The 20,857-nt window shown below is 46.6% G+C and overlaps 1 protein-coding gene across 24 annotated transcripts in view; it reads left to right on the top strand.

Annotated features, from left to right (window-relative positions):
* The window catches only part of SNTG2 (syntrophin gamma 2), a 375,050-nt gene extending 362,758 nt beyond the window's left edge, over positions 1–12,292 (top strand). For 22 of the 24 annotated variants that reach the window (XR_012422722.1, XR_012422721.1, XR_012422725.1 and 19 more), the window contains one exon: positions 12,022–12,292. Coding sequence is in view for 19 of the 24 variants with exons in the window: in XM_074012496.1 (XP_073868597.1) it covers positions 12,022–12,153 (132 nt within the window). In the remaining 5 variants the exon portion in view is untranslated. Of the gene's footprint in view, positions 1–7,045; positions 7,223–12,021 lie in introns of those variants that run through there. The other 2 variants (XR_012422724.1, XM_045369906.3) reach the window with 1 other exon arrangement.
* Positions 12,293–20,857: the final 8,565 nt, after the last annotated feature.

Genomic DNA, 20,857 nt, shown 5'->3' with positions numbered 1-20,857 from the left:
GTCAGTGCATGGAGGGTGTGCACTGGTTCAGCCTGGAAAGGTGGGCATCTCCAAGTGGGGGCTTACAAGTCATAGGTGGGTTTTGGGGATTCTTTAGCTGGCAGTTGGTTGAAAGAGCTAAGCTTTGTCTCAAGTTCAGTGTGAAGTAACACTGAAGTTAAGATGAGGGCATCTGCATCCACCATGTCATGCTGTACCAAAGTCAGGCTGGAAAGTCAACCATATCACATGGATTAATAAGAAAAAAAAGAATCTGTTCCAGGGGATTTTATGGTTTATAGGGCACAACTCCCCGGGCCCTTTAGAAAGGAATTTGGTAAAGAGGAAAAAAATAGTCAGAGCTCAGTCATCAGGGAACAGGAAGGTAAAGCCCTTCTGGTCCCAGTGCTAACCCTACCAGGCACCACCATAACAGGCAGGGGCTTTGGGCCCTTGAGTAAGAAGGTCAGGACTTGAGAGGGCTTAGAGCTCCAGCCAGGACTCCTGTAGGGCAGGGTCCAGTAGCCTCCTGACCAGCCTGTGGGTCTTCCTGGTGTTAAGGCTCAGCCCATGAAAACCAAGGAGCCCTCAGGCAAGCCACACCCCAGCTGACCCTCACCAGCCCTACCCAGAGACTCAGACCATCATCAAACCAGGACAGAATTGGTTTTGAAAGCACTGGTTTATAACCACGGGCTCTTCTTAAAGACCACAACATCATCTCTCACTGCCTGTTCCTCTCTGTCACTCTGAAGTCCCCGTCTCCGTCCTGTCAGGCCCCTGTCTGGCTCCCATCACTGTATGTGTGAACCCGTCTTTCACTCCTTTCGCTCCTTGGCCAAGGCCTTGTGAGTTCAGCATTAAGGGGTCTGAATGGCTGGATCTCACCCATCCCTGGGAAGAGAAAATTAGCTCAGAGGAGTCAGCTACATGAGGTTTGCGGAATTTATCAGTCCCAGGGAGACGTGAGTTTGGGGCTGCAGTCCTGCAGTCCTGCAGTCCCACACGTGCATCCTTGCCTGGGGCAGCTGTTTAAAGGCATTGGGCCCTGCCCTGCTGCCTCACCTATCGTCTTCATGTTCCTGGAATTTGTGATACAAAGAACAAAGCATGGCCAATCAATCAGTAGCTTATGGTATTTAATTTAGATTTTGGGCAAACAACTCAGAAACTGCCACTTTTTTTTAAAGGTCCATTTATAACTGCAGCTTTTTGGAGTGTATATTCAGGGCAATTTAAATCTGTGTACCCAGGTTGCAGCTCTCAAGCTTAGCTCAAAGAAAGTCTCCACATGTATTAATTTAGCCTCAGCTTCTTGCTTTAGGTTGACATCCCTATGGCAACAGCCACCGGACCCTGCCTGGAGCACAGCATGCCCTTTATATGTTTTATGCTAAACGCAAGGGTGCATGAATAATTTGTAAACCAAAAATAAAATTCTAAGGCCCCCCAGCCATCTGAATGGACTTCCTTCTCAGCCAGGGATTTCTTAAAATTTAACCTGAAAGACTGGTTCAGGCCATGACGGGAAATAACGGTTGGGTGTGCCTCATGATGCCTCTCCGGCATGAATATCAACATATTCTTTAAGTCTGAAAAGAAATATTTTACAACCTATTCTTTCTGTAAAGCCTACTACCTTAAAGCTTCCTCTGCAAATAAGAACTGTGGTCTCCACAATCCTTTATCTTAACCCAGACATTCCTTTCCATTGATCCCAGGTCTTTACATACACTCAATCAATTGTCAATCAGAAAATTTTTCAATCTACCTCTAAGCTGGAAGTCCCTACTTGTAGTTGTCCCACCTTTCTGAACCAAAACAATGTATTTCTTAAATGTATTTGATTGAAGTCTCATGTCTTCCTAAAATGTATAAAATCAAGCTGTGCCCTAACCACCTTGGGAACATGTTCCCAGGACCTCCTGAGGGTGATGTCACAGGCCGTGGCCACTCATATTTGAGAATAAATCTCTTCAAATATTTTACAGAGTTTGACTCTTTTCATTAACAAATTGTTGTGCAGTTGAACAGAAATCAGCTTAAACTAATACTTGTGCATCTAGCTTTCTTACTTGGTGCATTTCTAACAAATTATTTTCTTTAAAAATAATCTTGTTACAGCCTAATGGGTTCTTCTTGCCTGATGCACAAAAAACCCAATACAATGAGACAGCACGTGTTACAGCAGAGAAAGAGTTTAATTATTGCAAGGCAGCTGAGCGAGAGGAGACAGGAGGTACTTCTCAAATCTTCCTTATGAAGAATTCAAAGGCTAGGATTTTATAGGATAGTCTTCCAGCAAAGGGCTAGACAATGGGAAACGCTGACTGGCTGGGTTGGGGATGAAATGACGGGATGTCCAAACTGTCTTTGTGCACTGCATCGCTTCCTGGTTGGCGTCACTGGTCTAGGCAGCATCAGTTGTTCCACTAAAATATAAGGTCTGAAAAAATATCTCAGACACCAGTCTTAGTCTTTACAATAGTGATGTTATCTACGGAGGCAATTAGGGAAGTTACAAGTCTTGTGAACACCAGCTACATGACACTTAAGCAGTAAACAAGTTAAGAAACAATAACTAGTTATGATTGACCTATGCAGAGCTTTTAGCAGAATTCAGGTTCCTGCCATAATTCTAAACTTGTGGCCCTTCATTAGCTATACAAAGGCAGTTTTGGTCCTCGAACAAGAACGGGGTAGCTTTGGGAAGGGGCTGTTATCATCCTTGCTTTAAGGTTAAACTAGAAGCTAAATTCCTGTGTTCTGAACTGGGCCTGTGTCCAGCCATGAACAAGGCCATCAGCTTGTGAGGTTAGAAGCAAGGTGGGGTCACTTACGCTACTTTTCTCGCCTTCATAAGTTTCACAAAGGCAGTTTCAATCTCTCTTGTATATTAAGTGCCATCCAGATGCCAGGGACTGTACTGGGTAGTGTTTATGCATGATTGCATTAATCACCACCAAGCCCCGGGACACAGTGTAATTATCCTTGGTTTGTTCATCGTGAACCTGGGGATGAGTGTAAATATCTTGCTTAGGGTAAAAGAATTATTAAACATAGAATCAAAGTTAAGCTTAAGTCATCTAAGATTCACAGCCTGCCCAGACTCTGGTCTTGTCAATATTTGGAAATGATTATTTCTAAAATAATGAATTATAAGCCTTTTGGAGGGGATAACAACTTATAATGTCTGTTTAAAAATTTAATGTTTTTAAATTAAAATTTTATAAACAACAACAACAAAAGAAGTGTGCCCATTTAGGAAATGGGATGACCTCAGTCTCCTGGCCTTGCTGTCACCCCCCAGTGCCTTCTACATTTCAGACATTGCATTGCCCTCCCCACAATGCCTATTAGGATAATTACGGTTTTTAATATGTGGCGATTCCTCAGAAAACGGTCAGGGGAGCAGACTCTGCAGAGGGAGAAGGTGGTTCTTCCTGGAAGGCGGAACTTGGATGTAACCACATTAGTTCCTGCTGGGCTTTGGCTGAATTAATTTCAAGCCTTTGAAAGAGGAGGGAAAGTGTTACAGTGTGAATGGAGGTCTGGAAGGAGGTCGCCCTGCAACACAGCTGGCCCCAATACACGTGCAAATGTGTTCTCTGCCTCTTAGAAAAGCTACCAGATTGCCCATTTATTTATGATTATCCATTGTAGTGATCTGTGTGGTGCTTCTTGCAGGAGTTTGGCAATTTATAAATCACAGATTTTTCCAGCAAGGACAGCCAGATGCTGTTTCTGCACATATGCCTAGAAATATAAGCACGCTGTCATTTGCTGGCACTGATGACTTGAGTGAAGGCTAAGGTTTTGGCTCAGAGAAACATGATGAATGTTGGTGATGGAAAGGGAACAGTGATTGTAACAACTGTATTTTATTGAATGAGAAAATAGAAGTATAAATGCCAACGTGCTTCCAAAAAAGATACATGAAGTTTTTTTAGCTGTCATTATTGGAAAAGAAAAAGAAAGAAAAGCCAATCGGGCTCTAATGACTAGCCTTACGAAAGCAAATGATATTTTGAGTGAATAGGGACATGATTGACTTGAATTGGTGCCTGATTTTCATGTTTTTATTCATTATTTGTAAGACAAAATTATCAGAAAATGTCTTCCCAATTCCTTAATATGTTTATTACTACTTTTACTCTCAATATCAAGTTTGGAATGGGTAAAATTCTATACTATCTCCTCACAAAATTGACCTTGTTCGGCCAGTAAGTGTAAGAGCTCTTTATCTTTGTCAGAACTTGGAAATTTCCAAATAAAATATTTACACAAGCAGAAGAAAGCAGCCCCACCGTTCTCTTAATTTCCTTGCTTTCCCTCTGTCTGCCTGACTCCGGAGCTACAGTAAATTGCAAGGACTACGCTTTGTGAAAACAGCTTTCCAAAGAGCCAGGGATTCATCTTTAAAATATGTCTCTGTAGGCACAGGAAAGAGGCATGAGTGATAGATTCAGAGTTGTTTGCAGAAGTCAGATGTTTTTTAGCCTTCTGGCAAGATAATAATACTGAGGGTATAAATAGCATTTATGAAGATGTGATTCCATTATTTGCTGAAGGGGAAAAGGTGGTTTAAAAACCTGAATCAAAGAAACACCAAGGAAAGCATCCCAGGAGGCAAATCACGGGGTACCCTGTCACGATGACAGGGAACACTGCCAAGGAAGGTAGATCTTTGAATCTAACCCGATGAATCTGAACGGGTAGAAGAAAGAGGGCACTTGACACAACAACTTCCAAACAAGATTGGAGGCGCACGGGGTGTGAATGGAGCCCTCTGTGCTCATCCGCCGACTCGGCCACATCCAGCCGGGCTCAACAGCCTGGATTTGTTTCTCTCTCACCAGCTGTTTCTGCCATTCTGGGGAAAAGCACCTGCCTCATTTACTGTTGAAGCCTTCATCCCACTGCTCTGAAGTGTCTCTGACATGGTTGTTCTAGGAACGCCAGCTCCCATGGTGGAATGCTCGCCCCACCCTCTCTGCCAGTCCACGAGGCGCTTTCCTCCTCACTGACCTGCCCTCTGACATGCCCTCACCCTTCCTGGACACCTGCAGCCCCTCCTGAGGGAAAGTCCTGTCCTCAGTCTTTCCCTCCTGTCTCATGATGGACAGCTGTCCTCACCCCACAGACATGATTCGGTGTCTCCCAGTCGACTGGGAGGTCCCTGGCCCTGCAGAGGAGTACCGGCAGAGTCCCCTCTCTGACAGTCCCTGCACAGCCCCACAGGGCAACCATCACTTTCTAATTCACCACACTCGTGCCTCGGTTCCTGCCTTCTTCTGGAACCTCATCCACCCACACCATGCCCAGCTGTAAAAATCATTCATTCCCCCAGGGTACAATGAAAATGACAAGTTACAACCAAAGCCGTCTTCTGTTCAATCCTCCTGGCACCTTTAGCTTCCCGACTGTGTTTGGGGTGCCAGCCTCTCCTCTCCTCCCCTCTCCTCCTTTCAACTGGGATGCCAGCCCCTCTGCCCCCTGAGCTCCTTTGGTCTGGGATGCGGGCCCCTTTGCCCCCTGAGCTCCTGTGCTGGGATGCAGGCCCCTCTGCCTCCTGAGCTTCTTTGGACTGGGATGTGGGCCCCTCTGCCCCCTGAGCTCCTTTGGACTGGGATGCAGGCCCCTCTGCCCGCTGAGCTCCTGGGCTGGGATGTGGACCCTTTTGCCTCCTGAGCTCCTTTGGACTGGGCTGCAGGCCCCTCTGCCCCCTGAGCTCCTTTGGACTGGGATGCAGGCCCCTCTGCCCGCTGAGCTCCTGGGCATGGTGAGGCTGGGCCTGTGCAGGCCTCCTCCTAGCAACCCCTCCTAGTCAGGGTTGAGCACACAGTCCAGCAACCCTGCGAGTGTAAACTCAGTAGGTCAGGGTGGAGCCTGAGATTCTGCCTGTCCAACAGACTCCCAGGAAATGCTGTCTCTGCAGGACCACTCCCCGTAAAGCTTATGAGTTTATTCTTGGGCGTTTTGTAATACGGCGACCTCGTAGTGTCAAGGTTCTGAAATCTTCCATGAGTGAAACATCAGGTCCCATTGGGCTAAGAATCAGATTCTACTTCAGGTGCCAATCTTGCAACACATTGGCCTTGTCACCTTGCACGGGTTATTTAAATCTCTGTTTTCTCATTTGAAAAATGAGGACTGTGTCACCTACATTTTGTTTTATTTTACCTTAGCTTTGAGGCTAAAGATGCCTTATTCATTTGACAAAGATGGTTTGATGAAAATGGCAATGTCTGTTGAGCATTGATGCTGTACCGGAAACCTTACCCTTCTCATCAGCCACCTCATTCAGTCACCACAGCAGTTCTGGGGGCGCAGTGGGGTCCTGCCTCACAAAGACGTCACCTCCGAGCTGCACAGTTGCCCAGCGTGCTCCTGTGCTGCATCTGGCTCACAACCACCCAGTGCTCCTGTGCTGCGTCTGGCTCATGACCACCCAAAAATCCACATGGTGCCTTTTCAGAAAATTTCCAGCCATATACAAAACCCCTGGGAGCTTGAAACTGGCTGTGGCGGGAGCACATACACTTCAGCAGTGAGAGAGGCTGCACATCAGGCCCCCTCCAGCCCCGGGACAGCCAGGTCGCCTGCACACCACCTCCGCCCACAGAATCAGTGGGGAGAAGGAGCACGACCTGAGCTCCAGAGTGTGTTCACATGTGAGGGCTCCAGCCTCATGGTGTAAACGTAAGGAAGTGCCTGGGGCCCTGGCTTGGGCTCTCTGCAGCACTGCAAGTGTGGCATTGAGTGCCGGGGTGTGACTGTTCCTCGTTATTGTTGTGTTTCATCCTATACTTCTTGGGCTTTTTCTAAGGCAAACTACAAAGCATTCTCACTTATTCCAGGTATTCATTCATGCATTGAACAACCATCTCTTTCAAGTCTTGCTTTGAGAGCCAAGTCCCCATAACCACCTCCTTGAATTCATGGGTCCGTCGGTGGCAGAGGAGTGGCCTGCGGTGAATGGCAGCCTGTGTTTGGATTGCTGTGGCCCAGTGGAAATGGTTTTCTTCAGTGCTGATTGACTTCACCTTTGCCCCCTTTCCCATAGGGCCATTAGGTAACGATTGGGAAAACTAAGAACCCAGGATGGCTGCTCATCGGAGGGCCAGTCATCTCACAGGCACTTTGTGACAAATGTCCAACAGTTTGTGCACTGAGACGGATAAATGGACCGTGCAGTGAGGAGGCGTGATTTCCACTGGAGGAGATTGATTGAGGACATGGGGTAATATTAGCATTTATATGTTGATTGAAAGTGTCACTCTGGTGATAGATGGGGCATGCCTGCGCATAAAGAGGGAAAGAAAAAGCATTTTCTCCAATGATGGGTGACCTCATCGTTCACATTTTGACAAGCACAGGATAGAGCCTCATGGCGTCCTAAAAGTTTTACCTAATTAAGGAAAAATTCAGGGTGTTAAAGCACTCAACTGTTGAAAACTGTGCCAAGATGTGGGTCATATTTAAAATCATTGTTTCAGCCACCATTAAATATTAAAAGACTTTATAAAAATCTAGGGCGTTAGGACAGATACATTGCAGAGGAAAATGATGGGGCTGTAGGAGTTGGGTGTGGGGGAAGTGGAAGAACGTCGGGCTGGAGCTCAGGGACTGGGTGTTCCGTGGCAGAGCCGGCTGCCCGAGTTCCCCGAGCCTCTGCTTTCTCATCTGTAAAGTGGATACGTTTCCACCTGAAGGATGTCACACATTGCGAATGTGATGGGCTGGGGTGACACGTGAGAAGAGAATACTTTGGGACTTTACAGCAGATTAAAATCTTATTTTTTTCAGGGTTGGCAAATATCTCTGGGTAGACGTTTCACAGGCAACGGGGTCTAAGAGCTGGGCGGAAGTTCTTCCTGTGTCACACAACATCGGTTTGACTTCAGGCTTCTGTGGCCTCGATTTCTTCATGTCCTCTACGAGGACACAAGCCCCCCTTGCTACTGATCCCTGTAACCAAGGGTAACGGTTTTGAAACAACTTCTGTGACCCTCCTCACTTTGCCTTTAAGCTTCCCTGAATCCCAGCCTCTCTGGATAGCCCTGTCATTTCTTATAGCACCTATGTCCCAGCTTGCAATCGCCTACAGAGTCCCAGATAAACTTTGGGAGAGCCTGTCTCTGCCATTGTATGAGGCTGACACTCCCTCACCCAACGTATCAGACTGTTCGTTCCACACTGTTTCCAGCACAGAGAGCCAGCAGACACCCCCTCCTCTGCAGGCGGAAACGCGTCAGCCCATGACCTACGCAGGAACACGGGTGAGGAGCACACGGAGGGATCCATACAGGGCGTCTCAGGCTTAGAAACTCAACACAGGTATTTTATTCAAACAAAATATCAAAATGTGATTTTGATCAGCTCTAGTTACAAATCTATAATTCTTTTTTTTTTTTTTTTTTTTTTTGAGACGGAGTCTCGCTCTGTCGCCCAGGCTGGAGTGCTGTGGCCGGATCTCAGCTCACTGCAAGCTCCACCTCCCGGGTTTACGCCATTCTCCTGCCTCAGCCTCCCGAGTAGCTGGGACTACAGGCGCCCGCCACCTCGCCCGGCTAGTTTTTTGTATTTTTTAGTAGAGACGGGGTTTCACTGTGTTAGCCAGGATGGTCTCGATCTCCTGACCTCGTGATCCGCCCGTCTCGGCCTCCCAAAGTGCTGGGATTACAGGCTTGAGCCACTGCGACCGGCCACAAATCTATAATTCAAGATAGCCTTGCTGGTAATACTTGGTTAGAAAATTAACCAGACCAGAGATATCATTGAATTGAAGATGTTCAGTGAAATGCCCACAGGATGCCTGTTTATTCAGTATCTGGATCACGACAGAATGGACTGAGTATTGTTTCAGAAGCTTTAATTTCATTCCTGGCTTTCAATACTACTCATTGAGTTTTAGTGTGGAATTTAGTGGCATGACTGATTTCACTGCTAGCTAGTACTTTCTTTTCTTTTCTTTTGAGACAGACTTTCACTCTTGTTGCCCAGGCTGGAGTGCGGTGTTACAATCTCGGCTCACTGTAACCTCCACCTCCTGGGTTCAAGTGATTCTTGTGCCTCAGCCTCCTGAGTAGCTGTGATTACAGGCACCAGGCACCTGCCACCATGGCTGGCTAATGTTTTGGTTTTTTTTTTGGTAGGGACAGCATTTCACCATGTTGGCCAGGCTGGTGTCAAACTCCTGACCTCAAGTGATCCATCCACCTCGGCCTCCCAAAGTGCTGGGATTACGGGCGTGATCCACCATTCCACCATGCCTGGCCACTGCTAGTACTTTCAAAGATTATGGAGTGTAACTTCAACTTATGATACCAAAAATTATTGATGTTGTTTTGAATGCCTGCATTATTACTGGTAGCTGTTTGGCTTCTTATTTCTGTGCATTGTGCTATTACTGGATACATCTTGGGAACTTGTAAAGCAATTTTTAATTTGTATGTATAAAACCAAAACCCTGGCCGGGCGCGGTGGCTCACGCCTGTAATCCCAGCACTTTAGGAGGCCGAGACCATCCTGGCTAACACGGTGAAACCCCATCTCTACTAAAAATACAAAAAAAAAAATTAGCCAGGCATGGTGGCAGGCGCCTGTAGTCCCAGCTACTCAGGAGGCTGAGACGGGAGAATGGAGTGAACCCGGGAGGTGGAGCTTGCAGTGAGCCCACATTGTGCCACTGTACTCCAGCCTGGGCAACAGAGATTCTGTCTCGAAAAAAATAAAATAAACCCAAAACCCTGAAGCATGAGTGATATGGTCATTATGGCTCTTTTTCTCCAAAAGTCCCTTCAAAAGTTCAGTAATTACTATTTGGAAACACATACATACATTAAATTACAATATGCGCTAAGTTTGCAAGAACCTTGTGTTTCTTCTAGAAAGCTACTTGGTTTTTTTCCTCTAACAGGGATAAGTTAAAATGAATAAAAGATTTTAAGTACAGTCTCACGCTTTGGGTATGACTGGTGAATCCAGCTTGAGTTAAAGTTTAACACAAGGGCTAGGCAGGCCCTGGGTTCCACTCACGACCAGAGTGAGGGATGCTGGTTTCCAAGTGTAATGACCCTTTATGAAACTACCTAAAGACTATGAAGCTGTGGCAGGAGAGTATTCCTCAACATCTTGAACATTTTGCTCATCACTACTTGAAATGATCAAAATAATTAGTGTTGTAGCTGTCAGTGTTAAGATTCCTTCACATGCAAAGGAAGGAACTTAATTCAAATTGGAATGAAGGAAAGGCGAAGTCTTCGGTTGCAGTCAGTAGGAGGTTGGGGGCAGCTCCCAGCGTGTTGGTACCCAGTGTCCCCCCATGTCTTTGTGTGTCCCTGCGTGGGGTGTTCCTCTGTGCTGAATTCCTCTTCCGACAGGCCGGCTCGCTGGCCCTCCACTTGGCGATAGTGGTGTTAGAACAAGCTTCAGGTATTCACTTCTCACAGCTGGTCACACCAAAGTAGGCATCTTGGCCTCCCTCTCCCTGTCGTCTATACCAAGCTGCCCCTGGGCTCTGCCTGGTCCCCCTGGGTCCTATACCTGTCGCAAGAGAGGAGCGGTTTCTAAAAGAAAGGCGTGCAGAGAGGACCAGCAAGAGGCCGAGGGGACTTCATGCTGTCAGGGAAGTTCGAAGTCATTTTTGAGATGTCACGTCATTGAGTTATAAAGAAAAGCAGTTCAGAAAAGCTGAGATGGATATTACTGGGGAGGGAGGGCTTTACCCGGTGATGTGTGACCTCCACCCCTGCCTGGGGCCCCATTCTCCACCCGCTCATTCTGCCATGGAATGAAAATGACCGAGATCCTGCCTTTTGAGAGCTTAAGGGAGCACCTCTGTGGGACTGACGGACCTTAGTTTGTGTTGCTGTTCTTGAAAATGATTTCCCTTTCTTTCTGGTGTCATCTAGGCAGTTTAAAATATGCTAGAATTTTGGTGAGATTTAGCAAATAGGATGTCAATCAATTAGCAGTCACCTTAAAAGAAATTTTGTTGTTCTTCATCTTATTGAATTTTGTTATGTGAACAAAGAAGAGAGACAACATTAGAAGAATGCACTTAGACCTTCTTTTCTACCGATGGAATGGGGTGGCGGGACGGCGAGATTCATATTTTACCATCAAAAACAGGAAGATGATTTTTTCCCCAGTAACTGAATAACTTCTAAAAACAGTTTCTTTAACTTCTGTGTCAGCTTTGGGGTTCAGCGTGGACCTTTCTGTTTATTTGACACGAGGACGTTATGTGGGGCAGTTTGTGGAGAGAAGAGGAAGCTTTTCTGGGTCATTTTTGCTTTTACATGACATTTGGTGTGTTTAACGTGCCGAGGTGAGGATCCAGCAGTTTGTTTTAGTTTTTTTATTGGGTATGGGGCGGGGAAACGGGCATAACCGTCTCTCTGGGAAACTCTCCCTGGGGCACCCTTGCCTGCTCTCCCGAAGCCATGGGGACAGGGTGGGTGAACAAGGCCCCTCCTCGCTCCCCGCCATGCTGTGCCCACCGCCTATTCTGCACCACACAGCAGGCGCTGTTCCTCCCAAGCGCGGCCTTGGCATGAAGCCCACACGCACCCATACGGAAGGCGCGCAGGCCTGGGACACAATGGCTAGTTCCGCCAACTCACACAGCACAGGGGTCTGCCGCGACGGGATCCACATCACAAAATCACCAGAGGCGCTGGGCAGGTGGGGAAGACTGAGTCCTGGCCCGGATTACCAGGTGTGACTTAATCAAGACCCATCACTGATCAATGAGGATGCAAAATAAAGGAAGTGAGTATTAGCTCCCATTAGGTGCAAGAAAACAAGTAAGTTACAATCTCAGCGTTGTAATAAAAAATACCGTATATTCATGTTTGTAACCAATTTGGATCATATTACTCTGCCTTTTACTTTAAACCATATGTATTTCCTGTGTATTGTTACTCTCTTGGAGGGACTTTCTTGGAGTTCACAAGGTCCAAACTTTGTTAAATATTTTTGTAACGTGTTCTTCCAACAATTGTAATAAACACTTGATCTGATGTTCTCCTCCAGGAACTCGAGTTCCAGGACCTGACGGCTGTCCTGCACTGCATCCACTCCTTCATAGCAGCCAAGGTGGCCTCCGTGGACCCCGGCTTCATGGACTGTCAGAGTCTTGCCACCAAATACATGTACAGCAGCTAAAGGTTGTTTCTGTTGAGTGCTGAAAAATTAAATTATTTTCGTAAGAAATGATTCTTTCCTGCATAATATTGCAACTTTGTGTTGTTTTATAATGAGCCTATAGTTGTGATACCAATAAAACATGTCACTAGTTTCCAAAGATGGGTCCTCCTTGTTAAATCTGACATGGGGGATGCCTGGTCCCCTCTTCCCACGAGTCTCCCCTCAACGAGGAGCCCCAGCATCCCCCACACAAGTCTGTGGCTCAAACTCCAGTCCACCTGATGCAGTTCACACCCCTAGCCCGTGTCCCAGCAGCATGAGAACCGTGTGGGCATTGCACACGCCACTTCCCAAGTTGGCAAAACCCAGATTTATTTTCATAAAATATGTCATCACAAATTCTGAGCAGGTACCACGTTTCTCCTCAGGAAGGAAAGGGCCTTCTTTGCAGTGGGGCTGTCACTTCCCTTCTCCTCCAGTGGGGATCAGAGTGACAGGATTATTTGAGAAACAGGCATTGGTCAAAATATGTGGGGAAAGGAAATCAACTTTAATTCCTTAATATTATAATCTTATTACATATCAATCTTCATGCTTATAAATGTATCATACATTGAATAACATATATAAATGGGAATTTTAATTGTTTCCCTAATTCATCAAATATAGCATGCAGTTTAGTTTCCGTGTTTCTCATTTGTTTATGACTTCTAAGTAGGGATACTTTGTATTTTTGTTATTAATGGCAATTGACTAGAGTTACTTGAATTTTTTTTTTAGAGATAGGACTCTAGGTGGAAAAATAAGGATTAGGCACTTGCTTGTCAGCCTTCAAATAAAGGACGAACATAAAACCATCAATCTACAAAGTATAGGAAAGTAAGAAAATAAATAGATGCCTGCTTCTGCAGTTCTGTTGAAAAGAAAATGTGGGCCAGGTGTGGTGGCTCATGCATGTAATCCTAGCACTTTGGGAAGTTGAAGTGGGTAGATCACTTGAGGTCAGGAGTTCAAGACTAGCCTGGCCAATATGGCAAAACCCTGTCTGTACTAAGAATACAAATATTAACTGGGCACGGTGGCAGACGCCTGTAATCCCAGCTACTCAGGAGGCTGAGGCAGAAGAATCGCTTGTACCTGAGGGGTGGATGTTGCACTGAGCCGAGACTGTGTCACTGCACTCCAGCCTGGGCAACAGAACAAGACTCCGTCTCACAAAAAAAAAAAAAAAAAAAGAGAGAGAGAGAGAGAGTACAGATGCTAAAGAAAGATTCCATATTTCCATTTCATGAGGTGATGAAGATCTCAGCAAAAATCCACAGCTCCCCACATTACACCCACCCCTTGTCTGTCTGACATTAGGAAGAGGGAAATATTTTAATATACCAAATATTTACAACCAATAGTTTTATGTGCTTGAAAGTATATTCTTTTTAGAAGATGTACATCTCTATATAATAAATATTGCGTGTACTATGGACATTTTGATGGCTTCTGTGGAAGACTCCAGCAAGGAGCAGAGTATTTCAAATGAATTTAAAGTAATATTCTGCCCCGTGAATGTGATTCATGGGGCATCAGACAGTATTTTTCGGTCTCAGTGTTCATTCTCTGGCTTTAACTCAAACTTCCTGTTAATAGCAATAGGAGTCAGAATTTTACAAAATATATAAAACCCAAAAAGGTAAAGGTAGAAATTTTCCTTTCACCAGTTTCCCTTCCATGTGGATATTTTGATCTGCAAAATGAACAGATGCTCATTTTCTTCCCTTTCGCCAAAAAGCCTAAACCCACCCAAAAATAGAACGTGTTCTTCTGCACCACGGAGGGAAGAAGCTGGGAAGATTTTTGTTTTTGTAAAAAATAATTCTAAAAATTAACCTTTACTATATAATAATGAAAAAACTAAGATTTTCCCAGGAAGATTTGATACTAAAGTTTATTTTTATATTTGTATAGATATACAATTCTTTCGCAAAAATGCACTATTTTTTAAAATTTAAAAACAGTAAAAGTATTTTTTTTGTAAAAATGAGACAAATGACCCCATTCCCACAGGCCTTCCTCTTCACATCAACTGGATCCCTGTGGGTGGCCACGTACAAGGCTGTAGAGATGCCCAGGCTGGGCAGTGAGGCCACAGGCCGGGCACCAGCCTCCTTCATCCTGGCAGTGTGTCAGGGCAGCAGCCCGTCATGATGGCACCTGGTCCATGGGGCAGACAGTCCTTCATCATTGACGGCACCTGGCCCATGGGGGAGGTGGCTCCTCATGATGGACGGCACCTGGCCCATGGGGGCGGTGGCCCCTCATGATTGACGGCACCTGGCCCATGGGGGCAGTGGCCCCCTCATGATTGAGGGCACCTGGCCCATGGGGGAGGTGGCCCCCATGATTGACGGCACCTGGCCCATGGGGGCGGTGGCCCCTCATGATTGACGGCACCTGGCCCATGGGGGCAGTGGCCCCCTCATGATTGAGGGCACCTGGCCCATAGGGGAGGAATCCGTTCATGATCACACCCCTTTGAAACCGAGACCCTCAGTATCTCCTCCCACCAGGCCCTTACAAAGTGGGGCCCGGGGCCGGAAATTGTTTTATTTTTATTTGAGACACGTAGTTTATTCTAAGATCTCCTTAGCTTTGGGTTTTAATCAAAAGGTAATGGGGTCACCTGTAGATCTCCACAGCTAACATCTACTGAGAAGTCACCAGCTCACCGCCACTCCTAGGGTGCAGGCTCCAGCCTTCGGCTCCCATTTCCAGGTACAGAAGCAGAGAGTCAAGGGGCCCAGCAAGGTGTCTGTAGCCCTGGAGCTGGCCAGGAGCCCAGGCCTCCTGCCACCCACCCGGGAGTCCTCACACCACAGGGCCCACCTCCCTCACTAAGCAGGGGACCCTCCGAACCCACAGCAGCCACACCCGCCTGGGAAGTGCTCCTGGGGGGCCGATTTTGTCTTTGCCCCTCCTTGGAAAACAGTAGCCGTTATCTTGCAAACGTGGATCCGTTTTCCTTCTGCTCCACGTCTGTGCTTTCCATATCCCGTGTGAACACCAAAAACAGAAAACGTTTGTGAATCTGATTTAATTCCCAATATGTGGGCATTTGACAGGATATTATTCTGAGCAGATAATTCTCATTGGTGATGTTGCTCTATGAATATTCATCCGGAAGTTTTCTTTACGTCTTTTAGAAGGAGGACTGGAAAATGCTCAGAATCCCAAAAGGCAAGGAAATGAAATTACAAACATCATGTCTTTTTTTTTTTTTTTTTATGGAGAACCATGCACCAAGTATGTCTTTCACTCAGATGTGTGTCTTGAATGCAGGCTTTGCTCATACAGAGCACACGGGGTTTTCACAACGCTGAGCCAGGAGAAATGAGTGAACTCTGGCAGGACGAAAAGCAGAGAAACCTTTAGAAAAGATCAGGTGAGACACAATTACAGCTCAAAGTTAGAGTCTCCAGCCACTGGGTGCAAACAGATTTTTCAAGAGCGGAACTGGATTTGCAAAGCCCAGAGATTATTCTGCAGAAGGATAGGCTCCGTGGAAAAAAGAGATAGAAATTAACCTAGTGCTTTGGGAGGCCGAGACGGGCGGATCACGAGGTCAGGAGATCGAGACCATCCTGGCTAACACGGTGAAACCCCGTCTCTACTAAAAAATACAAAAAACTAGCTGGGCGAGGTGGCGGCGCCTGTAGTCCCAGCTACTCGGGAGGCTGAGGCAGGAGAATGGCGTAAACCCAGGAGGCGGAGCTTGCAGTGAGCTGAGATCGATCCGGCCACTGCACTCCAGCCCGGGCAACAGAGCGAGACTCCGTCTCAAAAAAAAAAAAAAAAGAAATTAACCTAGTGGTGGGTTGTGACAGAAGACAGTTACAGTGAGGTCCAGTTTTATTGAGAATGAGACAGCAAGTGGTTTTGAACATTAGGAATCATATTTTTAAATGACTCACGTGAACTTTATTTTTCTCATTTTATGGTCTGAATTTCAGTGAATTCCAAGAACATTTTAGTTATCAAAGGATAAAATATCTAACTAAATGAATTTCACTACAGAAGAAAATAAAACATTCTCAGCATATAAACAAGTTTCTCCAAATCTTACTTTCAGTGTTTAGTTGAACTCTGTGTGTTTGAATATGAGACACCAGTCAGCAAATGCCTTCTAACAATCGTCCAGTCACTGATACTGCCCAGGACCTGCTGTTTGCATTCTCAGCCTATTTTCATGTGTTTCTTGACTGTTTCTTCCTCCAGGACTCCCCGCGTATCACAGCAGTGCCAGAGGAATCCCGGCAGTCAGCCGGAAAGCTAGTTTACCCCTCCGGGCCCATAGTTCATGGGAACTGATGTTCAGCTCCTCTGATAGCCTCTCATAAATGTACAACCATGAATCCTGCTCTGCCCTTGCTGGTGGAGGGACCATTTGATTGTTGTCCTTTCAGACAGATAAAAGTTAGGGCGGGGTTTTTCAAAACAGATACAAGATGGAGAACATTTCCATGTTCTGTTTGCTCCTTTCAGTGTTTGGGACAAGAGATAGACAGGTGGAGAGTACATAACCCCTCCCCCAACACCCACAACCCCCGCAGGTTTCCAACCTGCCTTGTAAATACTGTTGTCAGCACACAGGCTGTCAAAAGCAGAGGAGCCGAGGCTTGGAAGACTGTTGGCTTAGGAGTTGGGAGAACTCTATCCTTTCTGAGGTGACCACAAGCAAGTTTAAACCCGTGTGAAGAATGTACCATGTTTGACTTTTTTTTTTTTTTTTTTTTGAGACAGAGTCTCGCTCTGTCGCCCAGGCTGGGGTGCAGTGGCCAGATCTCAGCTCACTGCAAGGTCCACCTCCCGGGTTCACACCATTCTCCTGCCTCAGCCTCCCGAGTAGCTGGGACTACAGACGCCCGCCACCTCGCCCGGCTAGTTTTTTGTATTTTTTAATAGAGACGGGGTTTCACCGTGTTAGCCAGGATGGTCTCGATTTCCTGACCTCGTGATCTGCCCATCTCAGCCTCCCAAAGTGTTAGGATTACAGGCTTGAGCCACCACACCCGGCCCATGTTTGACTCTTTTGCTCATATATGGAAGAGAAAAAGTCGCAATCCCTGTTCCCCACCCCCTCACAACCTCATTGTGGGCATCAGGTGAGAAATCTGGGAGAAAGTTCTCAGCAAAGCAGGAAAAGCGGGTTTTCAGATTTGAGCCTGTGCCTGCCATCTCTAAGGCTGTCCTTATCCATGCATCCAGGTGCCTCCCGAAGTTATGAATGGAGTCCGTGCACACACGCTAAAAAAGCAGCAGGAAGCATTCACAGGCAGCCCCGTTTCCCTAAGGAAAAGCACTTCCTGTCTATGAAAAAGGCCCCGATAGATGTGGGGAGTAGACATATATGTTCCTCATTTCAGTGAGGCGCTTGCAAGCACACCCTGTCACCAAGCTGGAGAAGTGCACATGGAAAACGCAGGTTTACGGTGGAAGAATGAAGACATGCCTGGCACATCGTGAGGACCATGGCTAAGTCAGAGACAGGGAGGTGGGATATGCTGAAATACAGAATTAACAGTTTGTAAAGCCCTTAACAGGTTAAAACCCTGGGATAAACTAACACAATCTGTTTAGAGAAGAAAGTACTATAGTTGAATCTAAAAAAAAAAAAAAAAAGATTCAAGGGGAGCCCAGTCTCCCAAACAGTAGCTCTTGGGAGAAGCATGTGGAGCATTTGGGTGAAAATGTTTTTGATCCATTCAACAAATATTTGTAGAGCATTAACCCCAGGGCCAGGCTCTGTGACAGGTGCTGCAGCAGAGGAGCCAAGGATGGGCAGCTTGGATGGGTGCCTTGGGTAGATGGGCACCTTGGATGGATGGGCATCTTGGGCATCTTACATGGATGGGCAACTTGGATGGGTGCCTTGGGTGGATGGGTAGCTTGGGTGCATGGGCAGCTTGGATGGATGGGCATCTTGGGTGGATGGGCATCTTACATGGATGGGCAACTTGGATAGGTGCCTTGGGTGGATGGGCAGCTTGGATGGATGGGCACCTTAGGTGGATGGGCACCTTGGATGGGTGCCTTGGGTGGATGGGCAGCTTGGATGGATGGGCACCTTAGGTGGATGGGCACCTTGGATGGGTGCCTTGGGTGGATGGGCAGCTTGGATGGATGGGCACCTTAGGTGGATGGGCACCTTGGATGGGTGCCTTGGGTGGATAGGCAGCTTGGATGGATGGGCACCTTAGGTGGATGGGCACCTTGGATGGGTGCCTTGGGTGGATAGGCAGCTTGGATGGATGGGCAGCTTGGATGGATGGGCGCCTTGGGTGGATGGGCAGCTCACAGCTGCTGAAAACGCTGATGTCATCCTCATGCCCACCATGAAGGAAGATGGGCAGACAATGGCATGACCCCCGACACACACCTGGAACCGATCAGTTCACACAGGAACTGGCCTTTTGTTCTGGGAGCCATGTTTGAAGGACACTGACACACTGGTTCTCAACAGGCAGTCACTTTTGTTTCAGGTGCTTCCTTTAAAACACCTCCGCAGCACATGTCAGGAATTAGGGTTCTCATAGAGCAGATCGGAGGCTGTCCTCTGTATAGCCCTCTGGACAATCTGTACAAAGTGCACAGTAATGTTACCACCTTAGCAGAATTTCCATAAACTGGATTATATTTTAATGGATTTTTTGTGTTTTTAATCTTAAAACTCAGAGTCAATACTCTTTTCTCAGTATTAATAAAAAGAGAGTGCACATATGGGAGTTTGGGTATGAATACGGGATAGAATAAATATAACTGACCTTATACATGTATCCTACACACTATCTCTACTATGTCATTTTTTTCCCTATGAAACTGTGTGAGTCTGGGTGGGATGTAATGAAAGACAGGCTACGTGAGTCTTCGAAATTCAGGTTATCCCAAATCTTTTCCAACATGACAATCTTTTAAAAAGCATATAGAGGAATACCTACTTTGTGCAGGGTATGTAATAATGAAATGTCACAGAAAACTCAAACAGAAGAAAGTGGGGGTGGCATTTTCACCATTGTGGGAATGATCCGCCATCCAGGACACAGCCTCAGCATCTTTTCCTGTGCCTTTAACTTCAAAGGTCCACGGATAGTCCAAGCTCCAGGCCGGCAGGTATCACGATACGCACACTTACATACAGTTGTTTGTGGTGAAGAAAAAGTCGAAACAGTTTTAAGATGAATATATGTAGCTTCAAAATAATTAAGCCAACTGTAGATGATATTCTAAAAGATAAGCTGTTACCTGAAACATATCTTGATGGGCCGTTTCAGTTCCAGAACTAATGTGCTGAGTGTTGTAAACAGCAGTTCTTGCCCAGTGGCAGATCTAAAAGCGCCTGTGTCCGTTGGGAAGAAGAACGGTATTTAAAAGCCGCCTGAAATAAGCCACGTGGGAAAACAAGTCCACTGCCGCCGCTCCCACAGTCTCTCCGCTCTCCCTGCATCAGCCAGTGGCTCACACTGAGGACGCACAGGTGAAACCACGTTGAGAATTCCCAGCAGAACCGTAGTTTTCTCCTGGGCTGGTGTCTCCAATCAGCCCTGTGGCTGTTCCACGGTGGGCGGGGGAAAGGGAGCTTCGCAATGATTTCCATCTGGGTCAGGAGAGGAAGAATTGCCCCCGGCCAACAAGTATCCAAGACCTTGAAAGGCCGTGTGAGCAAACAGACAAAAACCTGCACTCGCCTTCCTTAAACTGAGGGGAAATCCTGGAGAAACGCCTTGCACACTCAGAAGCAAACGAGGGAGATGGTCACGGTGGCCAAGTCTACAGGTCACCTCTGTGGCCACTTCCCTCTGGATGAAGCCCTCAGCCGTGGTCTCCTCTTCACAAGACTATAAGGAAAGATAATTCAGATGGAAATCTTTTTTACCCTGACTGTTGGAAATGCAATGATTGTTACTTCAAGGATTGAAGGCAAAGGACTGGAAACACGCACTCAGCTCAGCCCCTGCCTTCAGCCGGCGCCAGAATCCTTCCTTGACCCCAGCCTCACCGTGAGACACCCGGCCCTTCACTTAGAAAAGGCTCCATCAATCAGCACCTTGGCGGCCACTACCCACCGTCCACCTGGTAGGAGTTCTGTGTTTTCCTTTTTCTTCTTACTGAACGGGCTGAATTTTTGAGAAAGTTAATCTTTTGTTGTCATTCCCAAGTGTGTTACAAACTTAATAAGTCGCAGAAACCATGGTCGCCGTGTTTAATTTCTTCTTTCTAGGACAAGCATGCGTTTGCCCCTTTCAGGTTCTAAGTTTTAACTGACAAAATTTGAAAACATTTCTGCAAAAATGTTGATGAGGATTTATTTGAAAAGAACATTATACCAGAAAACATGAGCCCTGTAATTTATAGAGAAACCTTTTCTTTTTTCTTTTTTTAATTGAGATGAAGTCTTGCTCTGTCACCCAGGCTGGAGTGCAGTGGCTCAATCTCGGCTCACTGCACCCTCCGCCTCCTGAGTTCATGCCATTCTGCCTCAGCTTCCCAAGTAGCTGGGACTACAGACACCCGCCACCGCGCCCAGCTAAATTTTTTTTGTAGTTTTAGTAGAGATGGGGTTTCACCGTGTTAGCCAGGATGGTCTCGATCTCCTGACCTCGTGATCTGCCCACCTCGGCCTCCTAAAGTGCTGGGTTTACAGGCGTGAGCCACCGCCCCCAGCCATAGATAAACC

The sequence above is a fragment of the Macaca fascicularis genome, chromosome 13, assembly GCF_037993035.2.
Source record: "Macaca fascicularis isolate 582-1 chromosome 13, T2T-MFA8v1.1".
In the NCBI taxonomy this organism is placed as follows: domain Eukaryota; kingdom Metazoa; phylum Chordata; class Mammalia; order Primates; family Cercopithecidae; genus Macaca; species Macaca fascicularis.
Note: the sequence above shows the minus strand (reverse complement) of the source record. Positions and strands in the feature narration are given on the sequence as shown.